This window comes from Panthera leo, chromosome A1 (genome assembly GCF_018350215.1).
Source record: "Panthera leo isolate Ple1 chromosome A1, P.leo_Ple1_pat1.1, whole genome shotgun sequence".
NCBI lineage: Eukaryota > Metazoa > Chordata > Mammalia > Carnivora > Felidae > Panthera > Panthera leo.
In genome coordinates this window covers 146448459-146476183 of record NC_056679.1, presented here as the reverse complement: position 1 = coordinate 146476183, position 27725 = coordinate 146448459, and the positions used below count along the sequence as shown (strand labels likewise).

The following is a 27725-nucleotide window of genomic DNA, read 5'->3' as shown; positions in this document are numbered from 1 at the left end:
TTTTTTTTAAATATGAAATTTATTGTCAAATTGGTTTCCATACAACACCCAGTGCTCATCCCAATAGGTGCCCTCCTCAATGTCTATCACCCACTTTCCCCTCTCCCCCACCCCCCATCAACCCTCAGTTTGTTCTCAGTTTTTAAGAGTCTCTTATGGTTTTCCTCCCTCCCTAACTTTTTTTTCCCCCTTTCCTTCCCCCATGGTCTTCTGTTAAGTTTCTCAGGATCCACATAATAATGAAAACATATAGTATCTGTCTTTCTCTGTATAGCTTATTTCGCTTAGCATAATACTCTCCAGTTCCACCCACATTGCTACAAAAGGCCATATTTCATTCTTTCTCATTGCCAAGTAGTATTCCATTGTATATATAAACCACAACTTCTTTATCCATTCATCAGTCAATGGACATTTAGGCTCTTTCCATAATTTGGCTACTGTTAAAAGTGCTGCTATAAACACTGGGGTACAAGTGCCCCTATGCACTTGTACCCACAGCACTCCTGTGTCCCTTGGGTAAATTCCTAGCGGTGCTACTGCTGGGTCATAGGTTAGATCTATTTTTAATTTTTTGAGGAACCTCCACACTGTTTTCCAGAGAGGCTGCACCAGTTTGCATACCCACCAACAGTGCAAGAGGGTTCCTGAAAAAACATGTTTTTGATACAAAAAGGGGTTACATTTATATCAATAAGCACCTTATAAAGTCTGCTACTATAATAAAGAAAAAAGGTAAGCTAAATAACATATTTTATTAGGAACATAAATCCTCAATGTATCAAAAATTTTATCATCAGATTTTGAGGTTGCTTGTGTATGAACTAAAAATAAATTTTATACATCATTTCACAAATTAAAATGTTCAAGCATCATTGTTCAGAACATGACTATTCAAAAAAGAACTGTAGACACTTTCTTTGTCCTTTTTCCAAAATCTTCCTAGACAGGATGTTAGACAGCTACCACATATAATATGTGTGAACTGAATATGATAAATGTGTCCTTTGCAATACAAAGTCTGAGATTTTATGTAATTATAGGCATGGGAATGAATAGTTTAGAATAATGTACCACTGTCATCAAATCATATCTTCATATACATGCATAATCCATTTTGCACAATGGTTTCGATTCAGTGTGTATGTAATTAAATTGTAGGGTACAGTAATAGCTGCTGCTGAGTTGAAATCTTGCTTTCTTAGTTTAAAGAAATGAATAGAAAACATAGTCTAGTGAACATCAAAGTACCTTTTGAGACAGTTAAATCTCATCAAAGAGGTCTTCTGAACTACTGTTTCTTAGAGTTTCTAAAGACATGTTTTCAGTTGAGCTGTGCTCCTTTTTCAACTTCTCAGGTTGTGGAGGATCAAGCCTAGAGAAAAAAAAAAAAATCAAGATAATTTTAGTCTAAAAAATGCCATTTAGAGAAAAAGAAAGAGATATGTAAGCGAAATAAAAAGTTAAATTCTATTTCAGAATTGGTTTAGAGACTTACTTCCCTATGCTGCGTTAACATAAAAAAAAAAGAGATGAAGAGAATCTAATTACTTTAACTGCTTTTAGAATTAATCCGTCTCTATTCTGAGGTAACAAAAAATCAAGGGCCTACAACAATACTCAACATTAAAGTCAAGAAATAAAATATCCTCTATGTTGTCTTCATGCCAAGATACGAAGGTTCTCAAGCCATTTCTTCAGTAATCCCATCACAATTTACAATTCCTTAGACTCCTTTAAAATCTACCTATTAACTTGCATTTTAATCTCTTAACATCAGAAGGTTCTGCTTACATGAATTTCTTTTCGTGGTCTTTTGACTGTTAGTGTGTCTATAATAGTGACTTCACGTTTTAGCAGTGCTGAAATGCTGTTGGTCCACACTCATTTACTGAATCTATATATCTTTATTTAGTAACTAGATTTTATTCAGTGTCAGTACTGGAGTTACCACATCAATGGAATGACCTCTGTATTTATGTAAATATTCTCTCTGAGACCTAGGATAAAAAGAATGATGACCACTGACTGTTAAACAGATTTATAAAAAGGTAAGCCGGTAGGTAACAGAGCTCAATCAGAAGGACCCCTGCATAAATGTTGTCAGTGGTTCTTTATGAACCTAAATAAATTATGATATTGAAAAATTAGCATTGACAATCAGAGTGGCTTCTGGGGCAGTAATGACTAAGATGAGTCAACACAGTAAAACTCAGTAATGCCACCACATTTCCAACCTCGAAGGTAGAGGAGGAGTCATAGCAGATCGGTATAGATGAAAGAGAATGGGACTTGAGGTTAGGAAACAGATTTGGATCTAGGAGCATTTCTTATTAGCGATGTGACTTCAGACAAGTCATTTAACCTAACTGGATTCTGTTTTCTCACCTGTAAATATGAGGTGACATCTGCCTCGGAGGTGGTCTGAAGATGAAATGAAGTGTTGTATATGAAAATGCTTTCAAATTTCCACAAAAAATCTGTAAACTATTATTATTAGCTGCTAATGCTGCATGAACAAAAAGCCCCTGCTAATAACGTCTTTAATTTAAAAGAATAACCACTGAAAAATCCCCAAACATTGAGTATGTTTAGATTATGAGTATTTCAGAAATCCAGCACCCACTGTTTTTTGTCTTCGTTTTTTTTGTTTGTTTGTTTTTGTTTTTTCTTGCACAGAGAACTAAAAATGAATCTGCCACAGGGTCCTCTTTTGCCTCCTGACTGCATACAATCAACCGTGGTTGGCTGCCACTAAACCTGGGATGTGTTCTGTCTTATCCTGAGCAAGCCAAGTTTAGACAACATTATGCTCACAGGAATGCCAAGGTGCTAGGCACTGATGCATTATGAAGATGACAAGACCTCCCTCTGGGAACTTTAATGTTAAAATTAATAGTAAATATGGACACAATTATTGTAACATAAAATTAAATAGCTAAAAATATACTCTATAGAAGGAGAAACTGTTACAGTAAAGAACAAAAGTATAATTATTACTGGCCCTAAATGTCTTAGAGTTGCTTTTTCTCCTCCTGGCAAGATAGAAAACTGAATTTTTTTCAACTTAAATTTTTTCAGACTTTGAAAAGTCTCTAATTTTGTTTGTAGTTTACAACCAGAACACAAAGATCAATCAATTCAGCTTTTAAAAACTGTCATAATACAAAAGGACCACTGTGAAGTGACAAATCTGAAGGAAATAGATTCCTAGTGGTCCGTTTATGATTCCCATCTCCTTCTAAAGTCACGAGAAGCTAACAAATTATATTTTGACTCTTTTGGCCTTAGTGTCCAGGGCATAACACATGTTCAATACAAGTTGTTGAATGAATTGAAATCATTGTTCTATAGCTTTCATATCTGTTGTAAGTCAACAGGGTAAATTTAGAATTCTTCCCATAGCCAAAAGAAAAGTTTGATCATTTTTATAAGTAATAAATGTTTACTGTACGACTTGTGAATTAAAGAAGAATGGCTAATGATAATAAGAAACCACCTTTGTAGAGTTCAATGCTGAAGAAGAGGACTTTTCAAATAAAGGGAATAAGTGAAACTAGATGATGACAGCTTTACTAAAAGATGAGTTATGTTCTCAGTAATATAATTGCAGAAAGTTCGGTTTTATTAGCTTGATTCCACACTATATTACAGCACACACATGCACATAACACACACAGGAACTACAACCCAAATCAGAACTGCACTACCACCATCTAATTAACAGCGAATAATGTAGATCAAAAGTTAGAGTTGTCAAAAGATGTATCTCATCCTGGGAAAGTTTCTCTAAAATTTTAGAATGAAGATTGGCTTCTCTTTTAACTTTCTGGGAGTTGAATGACCAACATCTTTTAAAATGTTATTCCAGCTACTGGCTCCTTTTGTAAGGACATTTTCTCAGCCAAGTTTCATATTGGTATTACCTTGGATGGAGTATCAACCATTTCTTATTCAAATGAGAAACATTAGTATTGCTTGGAGTGAATTACGTGCATTTTGTAGCATATTCTGAGAATAGTATTTCTGAAACATGTCAAGGTGCCAATCTGAGCAAAGTGAGAGATCCAGGAAAATGTGCAATGATTGACAGCACTTTGACACTTGAAAAATCATGCTTATTTGACCATGACACAAACAACGGTTCTGACATCAAAAATCAAAAGTCAGTTTTTATGTAGTTTAACTGTATCTCTACCCACACAATACACATAAAATTTAGGACAATGTCTTTAGGACCTTAGGATAGAGATAATTATTTTTGGTTTTGGTTTTTTTTTTAAAGCAGAAAATGAAACCATAAAGACTGATAAGTTCAATTACATTGGAAGCATTAGAAGTTAGTACTGGTAGGGGTGCCTGGTGGCTCAGTCGGATAAGCGTGTGACTTCAGCTCAGGTCGTGATCTTGTGGTTTGTGAGTCTGAGCCCTACATCAGGCTCTGGGTTGACAGCTCAGAACCTGGAGTCTGCTATGGACTCTGGGTTTCCTTCTGTCTCTACCCCTCCCCCACTCACACTCTCTCTCTGTCTCTGTTTCTCTCTCTCTCTCTCAAAAATGAATAAAACATCTAACAAAATGTGGGAAAAAAAGAAGTACTTCTATTCACACTTAGAGAAAATGAAAAGATAAGTTACAAACTGAAAGGAGATATTGCAACATATGCTACTAAGAGAGGATTACTATCTAGAACTCCTATAAACATTTAAAAATTCCAACATAATTTAAAAATGTATGCCAAAGACCAGAGGAACTTCCAAAAGGAGGGAACAGTGGGGCCAAAAAGCATATGATAATAATAAGATCAACTTGAAGGAAATGAAAACTAGCATGAAATATTTTACAAATGCAAAAATGAAAATGTCTAACAGCAAAGATCATGAAGGACATGGAATATAACAAGATAAATTACTATTGGCTACAGTATAAACACCAAAGCCATTCTGCACAACAATTTGGAAACAACTGCCCAGGTATATGGAGGTGTATATATCTATACCCAGGAATTCTACTCCCATGCTACACACTCTAGAGAAACACTTGCATATTTATGTCAGAAGATATGTGCACAGATGTCCACCAGTGCATTGTTTGTATGCACTAAGTTTGTTATAGTGAAAAACTGAAAACTACCCAAATGTCTTTCCACATGAAAATGGGCAAATAAGTCCTAGAATTTTCACATGATGGACTACAATACAGCTATACACATGCATGAATCTCAGTGTTGAACAAAAGAGCATGGCACAAAAGAATACACATTATATGATTCTAATATTTAAAATTCAAAACTATGTAAAATTATGCAATATTCCTCTGTGAATACCAGTGTGTGCGTGTGTGTGTGTGCGTGCGCGCACGCGTGTGGTGTCAGTGTATTTGTATAAGTACATAATAGTTCTGGATCTTATTTGGCCTTCCATGACAATGCTCTCAGATTTCTAGGTTTTGTAAGTTTGGCTTCCATGAAGATGGTGATACAGAGGAGGGAGGGCAAGTTTAGTATGGGCGTAAGGGTTTGGTTTTAAACTTAAATAGGTGAGTCTTAAGTGCCTGCAAGATATATGAATGGGGATAGATAGTAAACAGGTAAACCATTACATAGATGGAGAGCTCAGGGGAGAATACTGGACTATGTGTAGAAAGACAGCAGTCATGCTGTATTCCTGGCGCTAAAGGCAAATGAGCTGAAGAGATCACCCAGAAGGAGTCTCCCAGAGAAAACAGTTTAGTATAGAAACCCAGAGAATATTAAAATTACAGGGGCAGACAGAAATGATTAAAAGAGATTCAAAGGAATGATGTGAAAGATATGGGGAGAATCAGGGAGAAGTGCTATCACAATGAGGGCCAAGTTTATTTTGTGAGCTCACAGCTTATGGTATTTCCACATGCTACCCAAAAGCTGGCTTTCTGTACAACTTTGCTGAATCTATAAACTCACATTTTCACCCACTATCAATTATCTGGAATTGGGAAAAATAGCTTGGAACGATGCCGCTATGCTTGAGATTTATTACAGAAAAGAACAGAAAATGTTTTCTTTTGGAAAGAAGGAAGTCTTAAACTCTTGGACCATAGCAGTCACAGCAAAAATCTAGCAAAATGATCAGTTCCTGCCTGGCCACCAAAGCAGGTCATTCTAAAGTAGCTGTTTCTCTCACATTGTGTGTGTGTGTGTGTGTGTGTGTGTGTGTGTGTGTGTGTGTGTGTGTATACTACCAACTTCCCTGGCATCCACCCACCACATCTCTGACTTCCTCTGGGATTGGGGTAAAAGTCAGATGTGGGACAAGGGTGAAGAGGAGAGCTGAGGTGGGGGCAATGTATTGGGAGAGAATCAGACCTGAGCATTGGCAATGAGATATATGATTTGCTAATAATAGAAACCAAATATCAAATGATTTGTCTTTTAAGATGTGACAAATCAAACTTTCATTAAAATGACCACAAAAAACCCCCACTAAATCAAAGTATTAAGCATTTGATACTATTAAATTACTAGGCAGCTATCATACTGACCTTAACAGAGTTCCCGTTATGAAATAAACTCAATTACAGAGACATTTTTTAAATGGACAAGTTTTAGATGTATGCTTAAAGTTACCATAGTGGTTTTCAAATTAAATTTCAGTATTAAAAAAATATTTAATGTTAAAATAAGTGGGAAAAGTAGCTTCAAATTTCTAGTTGACCTTATAAAAACCAAAAGCATATCCTAAATAAATTAACAGACTGAAGTCATCAGGATTCAGTAAAACAAGTGTTGAATGCTGTCTGGAATTCAGTAGGCCTAGACAACATTTTGTTGGCCTGAGAAAATGAAAGAAGAGAAGAAATGAAGAAGAGAAACTTTCTGGCAATCAAAATGGCAACTAAAGAGACCGTGTTAGTCATTTTCACTTAAATTTCTAAAGTTATCTTTTTCTAAAGAATATGAATTTCCTGTTCAAAGTTATTAAGACCAAGAAGAAATTAGAAATATGCTTTTGAAATAAGTAATTGTGATTTAAACAAAGAAAGGAGAATTATGAAGAGTGACGACCCTTAATGCTAAAATGTACCAGGGGTGCCTGGGTGGCTCAGCTGGTTAAACACCAGTCTCTTGATATCTTGGTTTCAGCTAAGGTCATGATCTCACAGTTCGTGAGACTGAGACCCCTGTCAGGCTCTGCACTGACAGTTGGGAGACCGCTTGGGATTTGCTCTCTCCCTCTCTTTCTGCCCCTCCCTTGCTCACAGGCAAGCGTGAGTGCACACGCTCTATCTCAAAATAAATAAACATTTAAAAAAATGCACTTATGTGCTTTATACATTGGGAAAAAATGATAATTCTAAAATTTCCCTGTAAAACATATACATTATGGATTTGAAAAAAAAGATTCTGTGGTTCTATATAATTCAATGTTTAAAGTGATAAACATTAAAACATATATGTCCATAATCCACAAGGATGCCAAAATTTATGCAGGAATTTCATAATCAATTAGAAGATTTTGTTACTCTTATTGTACTTTATTCAGATAAATAATGTTACCCTGGTAACTCATCAGGTGATTAATATCAGAGTCAATACATGCTTTAAAAAAATCAATGCCTGAAGACACTATATTAAACCTCATTTCTTCCTGCATTCTTTGCAAGTTTTGAAATGGTGTAAGTGACATTTGTTACTGTTGATCTAGGCCTATGAAAGTAGAAAACCAGAAAGCAGAAATCTTGGCAGAAAATGATTCTCCACAACCTACATTTTAAGACAGGCCACTGCTTACTGCCGATTTGTGTGCTACAAATGAAACCTCTCTCACTAGACTAGAAAGCTTCTCAGGTGGAGAGACTGCTTTATTTTACCCAGCTCATGAATGTTCTAATAATTGCATGTGTTAACTAATGAATGAGTGACTGAATAAATGAGGTAGACCGCATTAACAAGAAAGTCTCAATAAAGTTTAACAACCTGCCCAAAGCCACACAGCCAGTTAGCATGAAAGGGAGCAAGCAGGAAAGTCAACAACAGAGCCAGGACAGTAGCCTGTCATTCTAAACCCAAAATCCCTCCCAAATCCTTCACTCCAAAATCCATACCTGTCATGCTACACTGGTGTATGGGGGTCACTAATTCTTACTTACTAATTCTTACTAGTCCAGAGGAAGGCAGCTTGGTGTTAAGCAGTGTGTCTCAAAAAGTAGTTCTATGAGACCCTCTTAAAGAGTGACATTTGTGGTCCAAAATATTTGGAAAATATGTTATTTTTTCTCCATGAAGAGCTCTGAGTGTTGCATGTGCACATTATACATTAAAAACTATGGAAATTCTTCCATAAATAAATGTGTTAATTAATTCATCAAGGAAAACAAAAACAAAGGTACAGAAGAGTATGTGTAGATAATTAGTGTATGTGAGTTTATAGGTATACAGGAGAGTTCTGGAAGAATTCACAAGAAACTAGTAATGGCTGAAAGGAACTTGGGCTGAAGGACAGGCATACTTTTTGATGGATACTCTCTTAAACAGTTAAGATTTTTTGCAACCTTATACATAGAACATATCCTTATAAAGTGCTTAAAGAAAAAAGAAGCTTGCTTAACCTGGGTTTTAGAAGTGAATTTGGAAGTGGAAGCTTTTTTTTTTTTTTTACTGTCTCCTAACTATTAACATCCCAAGAAAGCAGTGCACTCTGGAACTGGTGGCATTTCTTGCTTCCCTGAGAATACAACAACTACTAGCACGAACGCCAAAACTTAGTGGTCTAATGAAGGCAAATAAAAATACACGAAGAAAGAGAGCTCTACTTTTGGTTACCAAGAGAAATGTAAAAAACCTGGGCAGACAATAATACCCAGCCATGGAAGTTAATGATTTCTAATGAACCAGGAACCAGGACTGATAGTTTCACCGTAGTGCGGAACCAGCTGTTTGAGTTTCCTGCTGCTGCTGTAACAAATTACCATAACGTAATGGCTTAAAACAACACAAATTCATTCTTTTACAGTTCTGGAGATCTGCTGTCTGACCCAGATTTCACTGGACTAAAATCATGGTGTTGGCAGAGCTGTGTTCTTCTCTGGAGGCCCTAGCAGATAATTTATTTCCTTACCTTTTCCAGGTTCCAGAGCTACCCCCTTCCTCCATCTTTAAACCCAGCAAGGACAGAAGGACCCTGTTTCACAGCACATCACTCTGACCTTGCTTCCTTCATCACATTTCTCTCTCTGCCTCTCTTCTCTGTCACTCCCATTTAAGAGCCTGGTGATGCACTGGGCCTGCCTGGATAATCCAGGATATTTAGCTACTTTAAAGGTCAGCTGATTAGCAACTTTAATTCATCTGCATCCCCTTTGCCATGTGATCTAACATAGGCTCAGGTTCCAGGAATTAAGACATAGACATCTTTGAAAGGGGGTGGCCATTCTTCTGCCTACTCCAGCCTTAACTTGGTTAGGGCTCAAGTGTTATTCTAATCTGTTAGCTTAACTATGTTTCAGAATAACTGAATAGACAAACACGTTTTGTAAGCAGACATGCAAGGCCCAGAGCTAAAGGAAACCCTCAACCCGGCTGGAGGAGGCATCTGCAAGGTGTGAGTAATGTGAACTAAAACTCCAAACAACCCACATTGGGTCCTCTTATCCAGAGATAAATGGAACCAGATTCCCTGAGAAGGGCTGGCAACTACTATTATCCATCACCTACCCATCCACTATTTATTGAGTGCTTACCATGGGTCAGAAACTCATGAGACTGTGCTACATGCTTAGGATACAAAGGTGAGCATACAAACAATCTAAGGCAGAAGCATCACTGAGCTGCTGAGCTCCCCTGAAATTATACTTACAGTAGCCTTTGTCTGGGCTGTGTTTAGAGGCTTGTCTACAGTACTGTGTTTTATTATGACAGTTCTAAAGAGGAAGGCTGTAAAAGAACCACAGAAATGCCACCCTCATGGGAATGTGACATGTGCTGTCAGTCACACAAGGCCACTGGTATAGATGGTCTTCATCCCTGACTTAATGTCCTGCTATTACTATCTTGAAATTGTTAAATTTTGAACAAAGGGGCTCTGCATTTTTATTTGCACTGAGCCTGCAAATTACTGTAGTTTGTCCTGACCACGAATTTTGAGTGACCTCAGCACACCAGTCCCAAAATGAACCTAACCAATTGCTCAAACATCTGGACCAATAAACAATGGGACTTTTTTTTTTTAACCAATTATGTACTGATGTATGGACTCATTCTGTCCTAACCATAATCTAGTTTTGATCCTTAATTAGCATAACTGCCAGTAAACCCCATTTCTAACATTTATAACACACTTTTTCTCTTCTGGGAAATGCTTGATTTCTTTTTTTTTATTTGCCTGCAAAAAAATAAGAATGTATTATCCTGATTAATAAATGCTCTGCTTTATTAGGCTTTTCCTTCTCCTGCCTTTCTCTACTTCTTTTCTGTTGAAAGCTCCACTGTCCTTTGTTTTATAGTAAGAGAGCTCAATTTCTATTTTAATTACAGATTTCTCCATTATATTAGTCCTTGCTAGTGGGCTTCATTCTTAGTGTTCTTAAAATTATCCGGTGTAATTAATTCCTTTACTCACAAAGCAGCAAACATCATCAGTGCCATCCTATGCTATGGCTTACCTATCTCCTTCCCTTTGGATTTAATGATTATCAGTCTGCTCCAAATTCTTCCTGAATGTTTTCCTAGGCTTTTCATGGAATAAGTGACTAAGGATGGTTATGCAGTCAGACTTTTTAAAAAAGTCAGACTCTTTTTGTAACATCACTAACATCATAATAACTTTTATACAAAATGAGGAGAGTACTATAATAACTGATGAGTGATATAAACAACCAAAAAACCACTTCTTCACCAAGTATATTAATTCAACTTGGTACTATGGGTGAACTGTAGAGAGTCAGTGATCAAAATCTGGGAGATGTCTGTTTACAGAAACATGTCAGAAAGGAATCAGAGCACTGGAAGAAGGCAGATGCAAAAAATCTACAAAATTATGTGGATTTTGATTTTGAATTAAAAAGCTTAAACTTTTCAGATATTTAAAAAAATAACCAAACTGCAAAGTAAAACCAAGTTGTATAGGGAGGCAGGGTGTTTTAAAAACAACTGTCTCCCACAATTGGTAGCAATTCCCTGTGTAGATAAGGCAGTACAAAGCATGTAGGATGCAGTCTACATACTCAGAGTGACCGAAGAAAGACCTATCTGCCCTTTGACCCTAGAAAAATTTATTACATGAATGGTGTTATGATTCCAGCAAAAGTTCAAATGTCACTAAACTTTTATTTATCACATTAAAAATACATGGAATAAATGCAAATGTTATTTAAAAGTCAATCAAATCCACACACAAAGCTGTTGACTACAGTTGTGTTTTACGTTTACATAATTATATTTACTAAATGAATTGTATACATTTTCTCATTTTAGCATCTTTATGACTACATAAATTACCATTTTTCTTCAAGATTTCTGTTCATAGTGTTTATTTCAGGGAAGCAGAGTAAGTATGACAAATGGCCCTATTAATGCATTAAATGATGCAATTCGGTCTCATTTGTTTTTGAATGTCCCAGTGTAATCGATGCCTTAAGAAAAATATAAAAATAGCATTATTTAATAATAATTCTCCAAAACGCATAGTGGAGGAAGTTTTCACAAACCACTCAGAAATATCACTAACACATTTAATTCAGTCAAATGTTTTGTAAAGGCATTGGTCGGATTTGCCAAAAAGCAGGACTGGCTGTAGCATTTAATTAAGCCTTGAACAGAAAAATTTAGTAAATAATCTATTCACAATTCAAACATCCACTATCACCTAACTGATCTTAATCAGCTACTATAAGAAAGCTATCTATCTCAGCCTTGATTGTGTGCCATCTGAACTATATATTTTTCCTCTTTGCCTTTTCATTTTTCTCCTTCAGCCCACCTTCCAACTGTTGCTAATTAGTTATCTATGACACAAGTCTGATTATTATCTTCCACTCCTACAATGCTGTAGTTGAAACTCCCTTGGCATAGCAAAAAGAAAAAAAGAAAAAAAAAAAAAAAAAACACCAAAGAAGGAAATCTCTGCATAAGTTCTAGATACCTGGCTTCTTTTCTAGCTCTAACTCTCTGATGCTCTTATACACTAAACTTCTTTTCATCCACCAAACACACCATTCTTTTGCCACCATACTTTTCCACATATTTCCCTCAGTTTGAGGTCCCTTTCTCCTACCTTCTTTACTTAGCAGTCTCCTACTCATCATTAAAGGCCAAATTCAGATGTCACTGCTCCTGGGAAGCCTTCTATATTTTCCTAGGTAGAGAAACTAATTATCTCCTATTCTCACATAGTGTATCCTAAATCAAGTCAGTTATCGCTCTGTAACAAACCACCCTACACTTAGCAACCCCAAACAATAACCACTGTATTCTGCTCATACCTTCTATAAATCAGGAATCTGGACAGGGCACAGTGCAGGATGGCTTGTTTTTGTGCCACAGCATCAGGGCATTAGCCAGAACTACTGGAGAACTGGGCTGACTTATTGACCGGGAACTAGAATCCTCTGAAAGCTCAGTTAGTCATATCTGGTGTTTGGACTAGGAGTCCTCAAAGATTAGCACTGGCTACTGGAGAGTCTTCAGTGTCTTGGCTTCCTCACTCTTGCCTTCCAGAATGGCAGCCTGGAGTACTTAGCCTTCATTTAAAAATGCTTAGGGGCCCAAGGCGGCTAAGTGCCTGACTCTTGGTTTCTGCTCAGGTGGTGATCTCACAGTTTCATGAGTTCAAGACTCGCACCAGCTCCACGTTGACTGTGTGGAGCCTGTTTAGGAGTCTATCTTCTTGCTCTCTGCCTCTCCCCTACTCGTGCTGTCTTCCCTCTCTCAAAATAAATAAATAAACAAACCCTAAAGAGCAAAAAAAAAAAAAAAAGGGGGGGGGGCACAAGGTTGCCTTTTCTGACCTAGTCTCTGGAAATTACATAACATCACTTTTCCTGCATTTTGCTGTTACAAATGAGTTAAAAGCGCACCCAGATTGAAGGGGAGGAGCCATAGAAACTACCTCACAATGGAAGAAGTATCAACCACAGACTTTAACTCTATACATCTTTGTCACTTACATTGTAACCAACTGAAGAACAGGAACTATGATTTAGAATAAGTGTTTCATTCAGAATTTGGCGCAGTTCCTATAATAAAGAACTATGTGTGCTGATACTGACTAAAAAGTGTCTTATTGAGTACATCTGCCTTTTTTCTCTTTGAGTTGAGTATGAAAAAAGCTATAGCTACATTCATATATAATTTACAGAGAATAAAAACCATTCCAGAGGAGAATGGTACTGATATTGACGTTTTAGAAATCCCGCCACATAAAATCACTTCAAACCTCATTTACAGGTTCAACAAGGAAATTTTAATTTCTGACAACTACTGCTGGCTAGTAGCTAGCTTATTTTCCATTATGAAGTAACTTAAATTATTTATTTTTTCCAAGTAGTTTTGGCTGTTTATAAATCTATCTGCTTACACGTTCATAATGCCACTAGTGTAGTTCTATTCCACTTTACTGGAATGTTTGGGAAGAGAAAGTTGTGGTTAAATTAATGATGTTTCATTCTTCATGGCTAAAAGCCTCCCTAGCAAATGCTGGGCAACTTCTAAGTAAACACATACTCAGAACTCTATAACAACTACTGGAAGACACTATAGTTTCTTGAATTTTCTGTTAACTTTCATTAAGTTGTCATTGTTGCTGTTATTATTATTATTATTATTATTATTATTATTATTATTACTTAAGCTTTAGGAATTTAACAAAATCTAAACCTTTTCTATCTGGCTATTGAGAAATAAGCAATCATAGTTTCCTTAAAAAATGTAAGTAAAATTCAAAGATAAAATAAAATCTTCAGTCCTATACATCCTTTATTCTGAGAAGAAATGTGATCCCTGTTAGCAATAGGGAGTTATCACCATCAATCTCACCACAGATAAGCAATGAAGAAGGAGAATCAGATTTCATATACCATAAACCATAAACAGAATTTTAAATGTTGAACCAAGAAATTCTAACACTTGTTTGGAATTAGGAAAGCTGTCATCCATAAATTCACATGCAGCCCCAAAATATAAGCATGAAAATTGAACGGGCTACAAACATGCATGGAAAACATTCAGCTAGATTCTACAGTCTGATCATGATTTCCCTTAAAATATATATAACCCCCCAATTGTCCTCAAAATGTTATTGGGCTTCTATGGTTTGGTAAACAGAAAATTTTAAATTAATTCATTTAAAATGCTGTCTACAATGCATTCTTTTATCGTTGCTGTAAAAATAGGCTATTTGTCATACTGTAAAAGAAAAAAGATGTTTGATACTTCCTATTTTATCACTGGACAGTTTTCTGTAACTAAGAAATTTGGAAGTGACTAGAAAGAGCAATTAAAAACCCTATTTGTAAGATTATAAGTTTCTGGAAGGCAGGAACTACAGTTATCTATGTATGGTTTAACCACATACAGGACATTTGCAACTAAGAGTTGTTTTTTTTTTAAAGTTTGTTTTTAAACTTAAACTCAGGACACAATTTTTAGAAATGTTACAAATAACAGATTTTCCACTAAGACCACTTAGCCTATTATATAAACAAACTATTAGAAAGGATTAATCATGAGAACAGTCAACACAATTATAAAAATCCATTTTTTATACATTTCTTACTTCAATCTGTATTTTTTCAATGTAAGGCATTGTGCTAGTCTCTGAGATGAATAAGTAAAACATAACTCCAAACTCTGAAAATGTCTAGTGAGCAAAAAAGTTTAAAGAATTATGTATAATATACTGTGATGAAATACATAAAAGTATTGATTTGTAAGATTAAAAAATATTTTAAGTTTCAGGGGCGCCTGGGTGGCTCAGTCGGTTAAGCATCCGACGTCGGCTCAGGTCATGATCTCACAGTTTGTGAGTTCAAGCCCCGCATCGGGCTCTGTGCTGACAGCTCAGAGCCTGGAGCCTGCTTCCCATTTTGTGCCTCCCTCTCTCTCTGCCCCCTCTGTGCTCATGCTCTGTCTCTCTCTGTCTCAAAAATAAATAAACATTAAAAAAAAATATTTTAAGTTTCAAATCTGGATTTCAGGAGCACATCTCCTTACAGAAGGCTTATCTGTATTTGCAGTTATATGTAAACATGTTACACAAAAAATGCGATTTGATTACTACATGGTAATTTCCTGTAACTCTTAAAGAGATACTTGGCTGTTAATGATTAAACGCAATTCTTATTCCTAGTAGCCATAACTGTTTTCTTTCCTTAAGCAACTTTTCTCATAAAGAAATGGAATTGAATGCTGTATCAGAAGACTGAATACTTAAGGAAAACATTTAAATTCACGGGAATTTCATTAAAACAACAATAATTGCTATAAGACACCTAGACAAACCCAATCCGAATATCCAACAGTTAGGTGGGGTGGGGTTAAAAAAGAAAACTCTATGTCTGAATGTCCGAAGGTCCAAAATATCAGTATTGTATTTTCAGGATAGAAGACTTTTAGGTTTCATCCAAAGTTATGAACCTAAATTTTCTGTATTACCTCCCCTCCTTATTTTGGGTGTTGAATCTTCATCAAATAAATATTCCTTATACTGAAATAGTTACTACTTAAAATAAACATTTGGTAAGAAGAAATTATGAATTTCCCAAATGACTTTTTAAGATGACTTGGGTTTCAAAATCAGAAATTCTAATTCCTATAATTAATATAGTGGATGCAAGCAGCAACAAAAAATATTTATTTTTTTGGTATATAAAGTAGTATATGCACATTATAAACACTTCAAAAACTTCAGAAAAATATAATAAAAATAAAAATTATCCTGTCCCTTCACCTGTTGATATTTTAGTGTATATACTTTAATTTTTATATATATACAATATACACATATACAGTCTTCTAAAAATAATTATAGTAAAAAAATATTTTATATCATATTTCTGTTAATAATTTTTGGGGTATTACTTTTCCGTGTCAATAATTATCGCTCCATAGGGCACCTGGGTGGCTCAGCAGGTTAAGCATCTGACTCTAGATTTTGGCTCAGGTCATGATTTCAGGGCTCACTGACAGGGCAGAGCCTGCTTAGGATTCTCTTTCTCCCTCTCTCTCTGCCCCCCCCCCCCCCATTTGCACTTGTGCTCTCTGTCTCTCTCTCAAACCAAAGAAATAAACTTAAAAAATAATTATGACTCTCCATACTCATTATTTAATGGCCTCATAGTCTATTCCATTACACTGAAGTACCTTAAAAATACAACTGGCTCTCCGTTCATAGTCCAAAATTATAAACAATTTAAATACCTATTGTAAATCACATTTCAATGAACATCTTGAATATATTCCTTCTAGGTAATGTTCTTAAGGTAACAGTTCTATTTAATTCTAATTGAAAATGGTTTGCTATATAACACTATAGTTCCTGACAGTTACTACTCTTAGGAATGCTAAAGGGAGAAGTACAGCTTAAGTCCAAGAGAGTAGCTAGCATGTATGTTTTTTAACTACCTGAAAATTAAATCACTTTTTAATGAAAATTCTATTTTGAAATTATGTGAATTTTGCCATAGAAAAAGTACTACATTAAAGTAGTACATTAAAGTACTATATAGAGATAAAAGAATTAATGGGAACAACAACCAAAGTAACTACCCATATAAACCAGGGAAATAAAGTGATTAAAACCTTGGGAAGTGAAGAGAGTACTCATTAAAATATTTGTGTATTACCAAACACAAAAAAGATCAGACGTTGTTTAGGTTCCTCTCTGAAGATTACCCCACCCCTTGCTTTCCAGTAATAAAAAGTTTTGATATTATACATCAGAGGTGGGCCTCATACACATTATACACTACGATTTTTGTTCACTTTTCTTGGGAACATTAGGTTAGGTCAGTGACCCATTACAGGAGTGTTTTGTGTCTGTTTGTCAAGGTGTGGGCCAAACTCTCTCCTATACATTAAATGGTTATTACTAACTTGGAAAGAAGGCAAAGAGGGGTGCTTCACAGGATTCGGGAAGAGTCAGAGCTGACAATGATTCTGAACTTAGTGTGCAGATAAGTAAAAGGATTCAAAGGTAAAGATAACACATTCACTGAAAAGTACCTTATTCACTGTGATGTTGATATTTTAATCCAGGTATAAATGACTATACTCTGATGTCACTTTGCCACACATACAATTGAAGAGAATAATTTAAAATGGATACAGATGCCTTTTTAAAAGGAGGATCCTGAACTTTCTTGATGCAAATAAGAATTCTAACTGGAAGTTTTAGATCTTCACACATAGCCTGGAGCTGTCCTCCATAGTTTCTCGTGTGTGTGTGTGTGTGTGTGTGTGTGTGTGTGTGTGTGTGTTTTATTTCAATATTCAAAATTCTGTTTAAACTCTATTCAGGTTGTTCATCTGTCACCGAGACTAATAGCTAACGTTTATTAAATATTCTCCTTACACCAGGTACTATGTTAACTCCTTATTCATGTAATTGTCAAAATAACCCTATGTCTGGTTATGGTCTCTATTTTCCAAATGAGAAACCAAAACCTTAGATATATGACCCACTCAACCAAGTTCTCACAATTTATAAGTGGCTAAGGAAGGACTTAAACTCAGGTCTGCTGGCCTCCATGCTCTGAACCAATGCCTCTTTCCCTTTTTCCTTTTGCCTGAAGTATCTTTTCCATCATTATTATATGTGCAAATTCCATCTACCCTACAAGGCTCAGCTAAAATGCTACATCCTTCATGAAACCTGCCTTGAATTCAGCCTCTTTAAAATCTCTTATCACACATCACTAGAGAATTATTCTAACACAAAATAAATGAATTCTGTTCAAAACAACGTAGCTTTATGTGTTACCTGCCTAATTATAATGTGTGAAATTAAAAGTAGGGTCATTTCCAGCAAATATTTCCTGAAGTACAAAAGGCGTTTATAGGCAGATTAGAAGTTCTATCTTCCCTTAAAGTCATTAATGTCACCTTCTTGACTGACAAATACTTAGCAAGCATTTGCAAGTGACTTATGCTTACTGGACATTGTCTGCATAACAATAAATTGTCATGATCACTGCCCTCTTTGAGCTTACAATCTAAAACAGATGTCATGTTGTAAACAAACATAAAAAAAGATAAAGGTGTTTACATACAACTGTTTCAACAATTGAGATATACTACATGCATGAAATGTTTATGTTATATGCCAGTCACAGTGCAAGCATTGTGTGTGTGTGTGTGTGTGTGTGTGTGTGTGTGCGCACATGCACATGCAGAAGACTGAAATGTCATATACAGGGTCAAGATAAGGATTTTTCAAATTCAGGTTTTGTCTATGTAAAAAAGAGGGCAGCAGCTTACATCTGTGCAACTAAGGACTTTATTAGAAGAATACAGATGTCAATCACCACAGACTAACCACTGTACACATGTGAACCAGATGCTTCCATGTAAAATAACCCAGGGTGTTTCACAGATGAATCACTGAAAACGTAATTACACATCAGTCCTAGTTTATTAGTAACAGGTCCACTTATGTGGAAGCCATATGGTACTATCCATCCTGAAGTAGTGGAAAATACAAAAATGCGTACTTTGAGATCTTCAAATATAAACTCTTCTGTTGGTTTGCTGTATTAGTCTTGTGGCAAGGTAAGTGGTGACTGTATGTGTTCAGTCAAATGCCTTTGGGACAGAGGTCCATTGCTGCCTCTTACTACTGAAGACTGGGTCAATAAAGTTTATATTCTATCCTTTCCCCTTCAAAGGATCTTACTTCAACAAAAAATAAAATGTTTTAGGGACCATACAACTTTTTTTTTTTTTTAATTTTTTTGTTAACGTTTATTTATTTTTGAGACAGAGATCGACAGAGCATGAACGGGGGAGGGTCAGAGAGAGAGGGAAACACAGAATCTGAAACAGGCTCCAGGCTCTGAGCTGTCAGCACAGAGCCCGACGCGGGGCTTGAATTCACGAGCCGCGAGATTATGACCTGAGCCAAAGTCGGACGCTTAACCGACTGAGCCACCCAGGCGCCCCAGGGACCATACAACTCTTATATATCTAATTAATGACTGTCAGGGTAAATATTTACAACACCTAGAATGTATGCTGAGCACTAAATATTACCAATGTTTTCTCTTGCATACAATTTAATGTTGATTCGATATATATGCATTCACTGCAGATAAACAAAGCCCATATAAAAGTTGTCAGAAAGCATCTAAGTTTTACAACATCGATTCTCTGAGCTCCAAGGGTCACTAGTCTGCGTTTCATAAAGCTGTCTACCTATTTACATAATCAATTTGCTTGTTTTCCTCACGTGTCGGACAAATAGCAATGAAACTCTTCAGTGAAGAGCAAAGCCCTTTAAGAGGAGATTAAATTTTTGCTTCAAAGAGACTCTTTAAAACAAAAAAAAAATAAGCACACCAAAGACTACTTCTCTGAAGCACTTTGGTTAGGAAACTATACCAGGAGGGCACACAGCATCAATGGTGTCTAGATTACCATTAGAAAACCTCAAGGTTTTCTTTTGTTTACTCTTTGACCACAGGGGCAAAAATGTCCTTGGCAGGTTGATTTGCTGTCTTCCCCTTTCTCTCCAGTCTTAAAGTGTTTTTTTTTTCAATTATTTAAACAAATTCTATTTAATATTTGACGTATATAATATTTGTATAACATATAAATACACATAAATTATAAAGCATAATAGTAAGTCTGACTCCTGCAGTGCTACTACTTAAGAAGACAAAATTACCAATACGGTTACACCCAACATGCTCCACTCTCGAACCTTCTCTCTTTGCCTCCCCATAAGGTATAATTCTATCCTACGTTGCGCATTAATCATTTCTTTGCCTTAAAAAGGAAAGTTATATTACACATATACATATTCCTAACTAACATTTTGTTTAAATGCTGCTTTCTTATGAGGGGATGGAGAACTATTTATCATGCTACTGGAAGTCAAAAGAAAGCTGGAGTAGCCATACTTATATCAGACAAACTAGACTTTAAATTAAAGGCTGTAACAAGAGATGAAGAAGGGCATTATATAATAATTACAGGGTCTATCCATCAAGAAGAACTAACAATTATAAATGTCTATGCGCCAAATACGGGAGCCCCGAAATACATAAAACAATTACTCACAAACATAAGCAACCTTATTGATAAGAATGTGGTAATTGCAGGGGACTTTAACACTCCACTTACAGAAATGGATAGATCATCTAGACACACGGTCAATAAAGAAACAAGGGCCCTGAATGATACATTGCATCAGATGGACTGGACAGATATATTTAGAACTCTGCATCCCAAAGCAACAGAATATACTTCCTTCTCGAGTGCAAATGGAACATCCTCCAAGATAGGTCACATACTGGGTCACAAAACAGCCCTTCATAAGTATACAAGAAGTGAGATCATACCATGCATGCTTTCGGACCACAATGCTATGAAGCTTGAAATCAAACACAGGAAAAAGTCTGGAAAACCTCCAAAAGCATGGAGGTTAAAGAACACCCTACTAACGAATGAGTGGGTCAACCAGGCAATTAGAGAAGAAATTAAACAATATATGCAAACAAACGAAAATGAAAATACAACAATCCAAACGCTTTGGGATGCAGCAAAGGCAGTCCTAAGAGGAAAATACATTGCAATCCAGGCCTATCTCAAGAAACAAGAAAAATCCAAATACAAAATCTAACAGCACACCTAAAGGAAAGAGAAGCAGAACAGCAAAGACAGCCTAAACCCAGCAGAAGAAGAGAAATAATAAAGATCAGAGCAGAAATAAACAATATAGAATCTAAAAAAACTGTAGACCAGATCAATGAAACCAAGAGTTGGTTTTTTGAAAAAATAAACAAAATTGATAAACCTCTAGCCAGGCTTCTCAAAAAGAAAAGGGAGATGACCCAAATAGATAAAATCATGAATGAAAATGGAATGATTACAACCAATCCCTCAGAGATACAAGCAATTATCAGGGAATACTATGAAAAATTATATGCCAACAAACTGGACAACCTGGAAGAAATGGACAAATTCCTAAACACCCACACTCTTCCAAAACTCAATCAGGAGGAAATAGAAAGCTTGAACAGACCCATAACCAGCGAAGAAATTGAATCAGTCATCAAAAATCTCCCAACAAATAAGAGTCCAGGAACAGATGGCTTCCCAAGGGAGTTCTACCAGACGTTTAAAGCAGAGATAATACCTATCCTTCTCAAGCTATTCCAAGAAATAGAAAGGGAAGGAAAACTTCCAGACTCATTCTATGAAGCCAGTATTACTTTGATTCCTAAACCAGACAGAGACCCAGTAAAAAAAGAGAACTACAGGCCAATGTCCCTGATGAATATGGATGCAAATATTCTTATTAAGATACTAACAAATTGAATTCAACAGCATATAAAAAGAATTATTCACCATGATCAAGTGGGATTCATTCCAGGGATGCAGGGTTGGTTCAACATTCGCAAATCAATCAACGTGATACATCACATTATTAAAAAAAAAGATACGAACCATATGATCCTGTCAATCGATGCAGAAAAGGCATTTGACAAAATTCAGCATCCTTTCTTAATAAAAACCCTCGAGAAAGTCGGGATAGAAGGAACATAATTAAACATCATAAAAGCCATTTATGAAAAGCCCACAGCTAACATCATCCTCAATAGGGAAAAACAGAGCTTTTTCCCTGAGATCAGGAACACGACAGCGATGTCCACTCTCACCGCTGTTGTTTAACATAGTGTTGCAAATTCTAGCATGAACAATCAGACAACAAAAGGAAATCAAAGGCATCCAAATTGGCAAAGATGAAGTCAAGCTTTCACTTTTTGCAGATGACATAATCTTATACATGGAAAATCCGATAGACTCCACCAAAAGTCTGCTAGAACTGATACATGAATTCAGCAAAGTTGCAGGATACAAAATCAATGTACAGAAATCAGTTGCATTCTTATATACTAATAATTAAGCAGCAGAAAGACAAATAAAGAAACTGATCCCATTCACAATTGCACCAAGAAGCATAAAATACCTAGGGATAAATCTAACCAAAGATGTAAAAGATCTGTATGCTGAAAACTATAGAAAGCTTATGAAGGAAATTGAAGAAGATATAAAGAAATGGAAAAACATTCCGTGCTCATGGATTGGAAGAATAAATATTGTCAAAATGTCAATACTACTCAAAGCTATCTACACATTCAATGCAATCCCAATCAAAATTGCACCAGCCTTCTTCTTGAAGCTAGAACAAGCAATCCTAAAATTCATACGGAACCACAAAAGGCCCCGAATAGCCAAAGTAATTTTGAAGAAGACCAAAGCAGGAGGCATCACAATCCCAGACTTTAGCCTCTACTACAAAGCTGTAATCATCAAGACAGCATGGTATTGGCACAAAAACAGACACACAGACCAATAGAATAGAATAGAATAGAAACCCCAGAACTAGACCCACAAATGTATGGCCAACTAATCTTTGACAAAGCAGGAAAGAACATCCAATGGGAAAAAGACAGTCTCTTTAACAAATGGTGCTGGGAGAACTGGACAGCAACATGCAGAAGGTTGAAACTAGACCACTTTCTCACACCATTCACAAAAATAAACTCAAAATGGATAAAGGACCTGAATGTGAGACAGGAAACCATCAAAACCCTAGAGGAGAAAGCAGGAAAAGACCTCTCTGACCTCAGTTGTAGCAATTTCTTACTTGACACATCCCCCAGGGCAAGGGAATTAAAAGCAAAAATGAACTACTGGGACCTCATGAAGAAAAAAAGCTTCTGCACAGCAAAGGAAACAACCAACAAAACTAAAAGGCAACCAATGGAATGGGAAAAGATATTTGCAAATGACATATCAGACAAAGGGCTAGTATCCAAAATCTATAAAGAGCTCACCAAACTCCACACCCGAAAAACAAAAAACCCAGTGAAGAAATGGGCAGAAAACATGAATAGACACTTCTCTAAAGAAGACATCTGGATGGCCAACAGGCACATGAAAAGATGTTCAATGTCGCTCCTCATCAGGGAAATACAAATCAAAACCACACTCAGATATCACCTCACGCCAGTCAGAGTGGCCAAAATGAACAAATCGGGAGACTATAGATGCTGGAGAGGATGTGCAGAAACGGGAACCCTCTTGCACTGTTGGTGGGAATGCAAACTGGTGCAGCCACTCTGGAAAACAGTGTGGAGGTTCCTCAAGAAATTAAAAATAGACCTACCCTATGACCCAGCATAGCACTGCTAGGAATTTGCCCAAGGGATACAGGAGTACTGATGCATAGGGGCACTTGTACTCCAATGTTTATAGGAGCACTCTCAACAATAGCCCAATTATGGAAAGAGCCTAAATGTCCATCAACTGATGAATGGATAAAGAAATTGTGGTTTATATACACAATGGAATACTACGTGGCAATGAGAAAGAATGAAATACAGCCCTTTGTAGCAACGTGGATGGAACTGGAGAGTGTGATGCTAAGTGAAATAAGCCATACAGAGAAAGACAGATACCATATGTGTTCACTCTTATGTGGATCCTGAGAAACTTAACAGAAACCCATGGGGGAGGGGAAGGAAAAAGAAAAAAGAGGTTAGAGTGGGAGGGAGCCAAAGCATAAGAGACTCTTAAAAACTGAGAACAAACTGAGGGTTGATGGGGGGTGGGAGGGAGGGGAGGGTGGGTGATGGGTATTGAGGAGGGCACCTTTTGGGATGAGCACTGGTTGTTGTATGGAAACCAATTTGACAATAAATTTCAAAAAAATAAAATAAAATCAGGAAGCAAAAAATATATATATAAAAAAATAAATGCTTTCTTTTTAAGTTTTATAAAAACAAAATCACACTATATCTAGCCTTCTATGACTTGAATCTTTTATTCAACATTAAGTAACTATGATTCATCTATCTCATTTATATTCTCTGGTGTGAAAAATTATATTTTGTGATTTTATATGCCTAAGTACATATTATATAAAATACTATATACATACATACATATATATGTATAAAACACAAACAACACTGCTATGAACAGTCTTATATAAAATGTTTAGAGCACATATACCAGACTTTCTCTTCAGTAATATGCCGAGGATTTGGACTTTGGGGTCATTCTGTGCATGAATGTTTGAGTTGTTGTTGTTTTTAAAAACAACAATGCCAAATAGTTTTTCGAAGGGTTTGAACTCATTTCTACTACCATTAGCAATGTTTATGGTTCCTGTTGATCAAGTCTTCTTCAAAATTTGATACTGTCAGAATTTTACATTTTTGCTAAAACAATATTTATTGGTATCTCTGTAGCATTTTTGTTAAAGCTTACTCTTGGGGCTCCTGGGTGGCTCAGTCAGTTAAGCATACAAATTTGGCTCAGGTCATGATCCTGCAATTTGTGGGTTCAAGCCCCACATCAGGCTCTCTGCTGTCAGTGCAGAGCTTCCTTCTGATCCTCTGTCTCCCTCTCTTTGCCCTTCCTCTGCTTGTGCATGCTCTCTCCCTCTCTCATTTAAAAAAAAAAAAAAAAAAAATGCACCGGTAGATTTAGTTTTCTTAATGCTGTTCAGGATTTTTACACCTATGTTCAGGAATAAGATTGGTCTGTAATATTCTTTGCCAAACTCCTGCTCTTTGGGAGAAGATTTTAGAATCGAGGTTATGTTACCTTATAGAATAAGTAGGGAGTGTTTTCCCATTTACTCTGCCAAAAATGTTTGATAATAACCTGTTTAAAATAACCTGTTCTTTGAAAAACCTGAGGACTTGCCTCCAGAGTGGATTTGTGTTTATTTCTACTGAGAGCAAGGGGGGGTGTACTACCCAATGGTACTCGGGGTTGAAGGTAGTCTTCCAGTGACTGTGCTTAATCAGCATTTTTATCTCAGGACAGCCCTACTTTTGGGTTTGTTTACTTCTCATAGCAAAGTGCCTGCTTTGGCTTTAGCTTATTGTTGCTTTGCTATTAATTCTTTCTCATAGCTTTAAATTCATTTTTGTGTGTACTAGAAAAAATACATATACTTCTAATTTATGTAGCATTTTCTTGTATTTTAGCAGAAGCGTTCCTCTAAGTGTCCAGCTTGTCATATTGTCAGACGGATTCAGTGGTTTGGATTTAATAAGAAGTAGTATTTTGTCACGTTTGGAGTCAGATAAGGCTAGGTTAAAATCTTGGATCTGTCACTTTAGTGATCACATGATTTTGAGGAAGTCTGAATTTTTGAGCCTATTTCTTATTTAAGATGGGGATACTAACTTCTACTCTTATGGCTATTCGAAAGTATATAACAAAACATAACTGACATTTACTGAACTTGAGTGCCAGACACTGTTATAAGTATTTAGAGATATTAATCCATTCAATCTCATAATGGCCCTATGCGATAGAGATTATCATCTCCTTTACACATTTGTATAAAACTAGAGAATGTTAAGTAACTTGCCTGAGGTTATAAAACTAATAAGCAGAGGAGATGGGATTCAGACTTAAAGTCTGGCTCTGCTGTTAAAAAATACTATGTTACGATTTACAGCACTAAGTCCTTTCAGTTATGTAAAATGTCTACCAAAGTACCTGGCACATAGTAAGTGCTTTTAAATAATAGCTATTTTAATAATAATAACATAATTATCAATAGTGAAAGAATTTATAAGGTAAGTAGATAAATGTAATATATCTACACCTGGAGTATGCTCATTAAAAACAATGAAACAGTGACACAGTTCTGCATGGAAGAATCTTAAGGGCATTATGCTACAAGAAAGAAGTTAGATTCAAAATGGCTACAAACTATATGATTTGATATAACATCATAAAGAAAACTATTGGGACAGATCAGCAGTTGCCAGGTCTGGGAGTGGGAAGACTAGACTGACTGGGAACAGGCATGAAGAACCTTTCCCGGGAAGACAGAAATAGCCTGATTATATGTTTGCCAAAAGTCACAGAAGTATACACTTAAGAATCTCGAATTTTATTTATCTCCATGAACAAAACAAATAAAAAATAGGAAGCAATCTTTCCCCTGAAAGAGTATTTTCCAGCTATATTCATGAACTTTTGTCTTTGATTAACCTACAGAATTATGCTAATAATTTCTAAAATCTACTGATTTTAAAAATACAGTGTATTATTAATTATGAAATATATAGATCCATGGAACAGTGCTAAGAGTTCCTTACCAATCCTGTGGGAATGGAGGGAAGCAATTAAGGAAGAGGGCTTGCTAGTTTCAAACTATCAAGGGATGCTTACTTAAGATACTTCTTTAGATTTTCTATTTCTTTCTATACTCTTTAAGAATTGGATTACAACATGCTTTCTGGCAAGAATTACAAGCTATATGACAAAAAGAAATGTAAGTGCATAGTACTAAAAACTCACATTATGCAAAGACAAAATTACACTTGTCAGAGCAAAACTTCAAGAAATAAACTGTACTATAGTTCAAAATGGAAGAGTGGAAAATGTGATGTTAGTAAAATATTTAGATCCAAAATGGATTTTTGTATAAAGAGTATGAAATGTGAAATCATTCAAACTTGGTTAGAAGGATTATTTAATTTTTTTCAGTTATCCTTAAAAAATTAGAGCCAGATTCTATAATGAAGAATAACTAAATAAAATGAAATTTGGAGAAAAACTTCCTATTAGTAATAAGAGAATCTGGCTGAAGGCAGGCAGAGTTACAATTCCTAAAAGCACAATATGGTCAAATACATGATAGCTTGGATTATGAGGCAGAAACATTTCCAGTCTCACTACAAAAGGGCAATGTTGACTTTGGAATTCAGTCACAGTAGGGAATAGAATAGGAAAGGTATGTACACCAAAAAAAAGACTCTTCTGCTCTACATTGTTCTAAGAAGCAACTTCAGTAAAAAATCACTTAACAGGTTCCCACTCCATCTGTGAAAGTAGCAGGAAGTAAAAAAGATCTCATTCTACATGATTGCCCAAGACTCAGACAATCTTCTGAGTTCCCAATGAGTTTATTTTCAAATGATTTTTTTATCTGCTTTTTACAAGACTGTGTTTGTTTTTTAATTTAGATGGTGATAATAGCTGTATTACTAGGTCAGTCAAAATCTTTACTAAGGTGACTACCTAATGTCAAAAATGTCCCAACCTTAGGGAAGTCTTATAGCTAATTAAGAGCATATTCTTTCCTTTTTAGAATAATTAAAACTGCATTTTCTTTCTTCCACATGCATGTGCATGTGCGCGCGCGCGCACACACACACACACACACACACACACACACACACACACACCCCTACACACAGAGCTGCAGAAATAAAAAAAAAAAAAAGCCAGTCCCAACTTATGTACTTAAAAAAAAAGCAATGATGCAGACATTCGACCATTTACCTCCTATCTTGTTAGGTTGAAGCAAGGATAAGATTTGTTGAAATTCTAAATAAATTAACACGGTATCCCAAGTACAATTGTGACTTCTGCAAAATTCCCACTGGTATACTGGCTGATTAAACTGGTAGTTACTTTTCAGTCTAATTTTCCTATTATTGTCAGGGCTGACAAACAGAAGTAATTCATTGTCTAGAGACTAGCAGACCAA

The 27725-nt window shown here is 36.0% G+C and overlaps 1 protein-coding gene across 17 annotated transcripts in view; it reads right to left on the bottom strand.

Annotated features, from left to right (window-relative positions):
- The window catches only part of XRCC4 (X-ray repair cross complementing 4), a 313377-nt gene that overhangs the window by 96082 nt on the left and 189570 nt on the right, over window positions 1–27725 (bottom strand). For 14 of the 17 annotated variants that reach the window (XR_006203731.1, XR_006203710.1, XR_006203720.1 and 11 more), the window contains one exon: window positions 1252–1375. Coding sequence is in view for 4 of the 17 variants with exons in the window: in XM_042942785.1 (XP_042798719.1) it covers window positions 1264–1375 (112 nt within the window). In the remaining 13 variants the exon portion in view is untranslated. Of the gene's footprint in view, window positions 1–629; window positions 1376–2388; window positions 2425–27725 lie in introns of those variants that run through there. The other 3 variants (XR_006203729.1, XM_042942754.1, XR_006203730.1) reach the window with 3 other exon arrangements.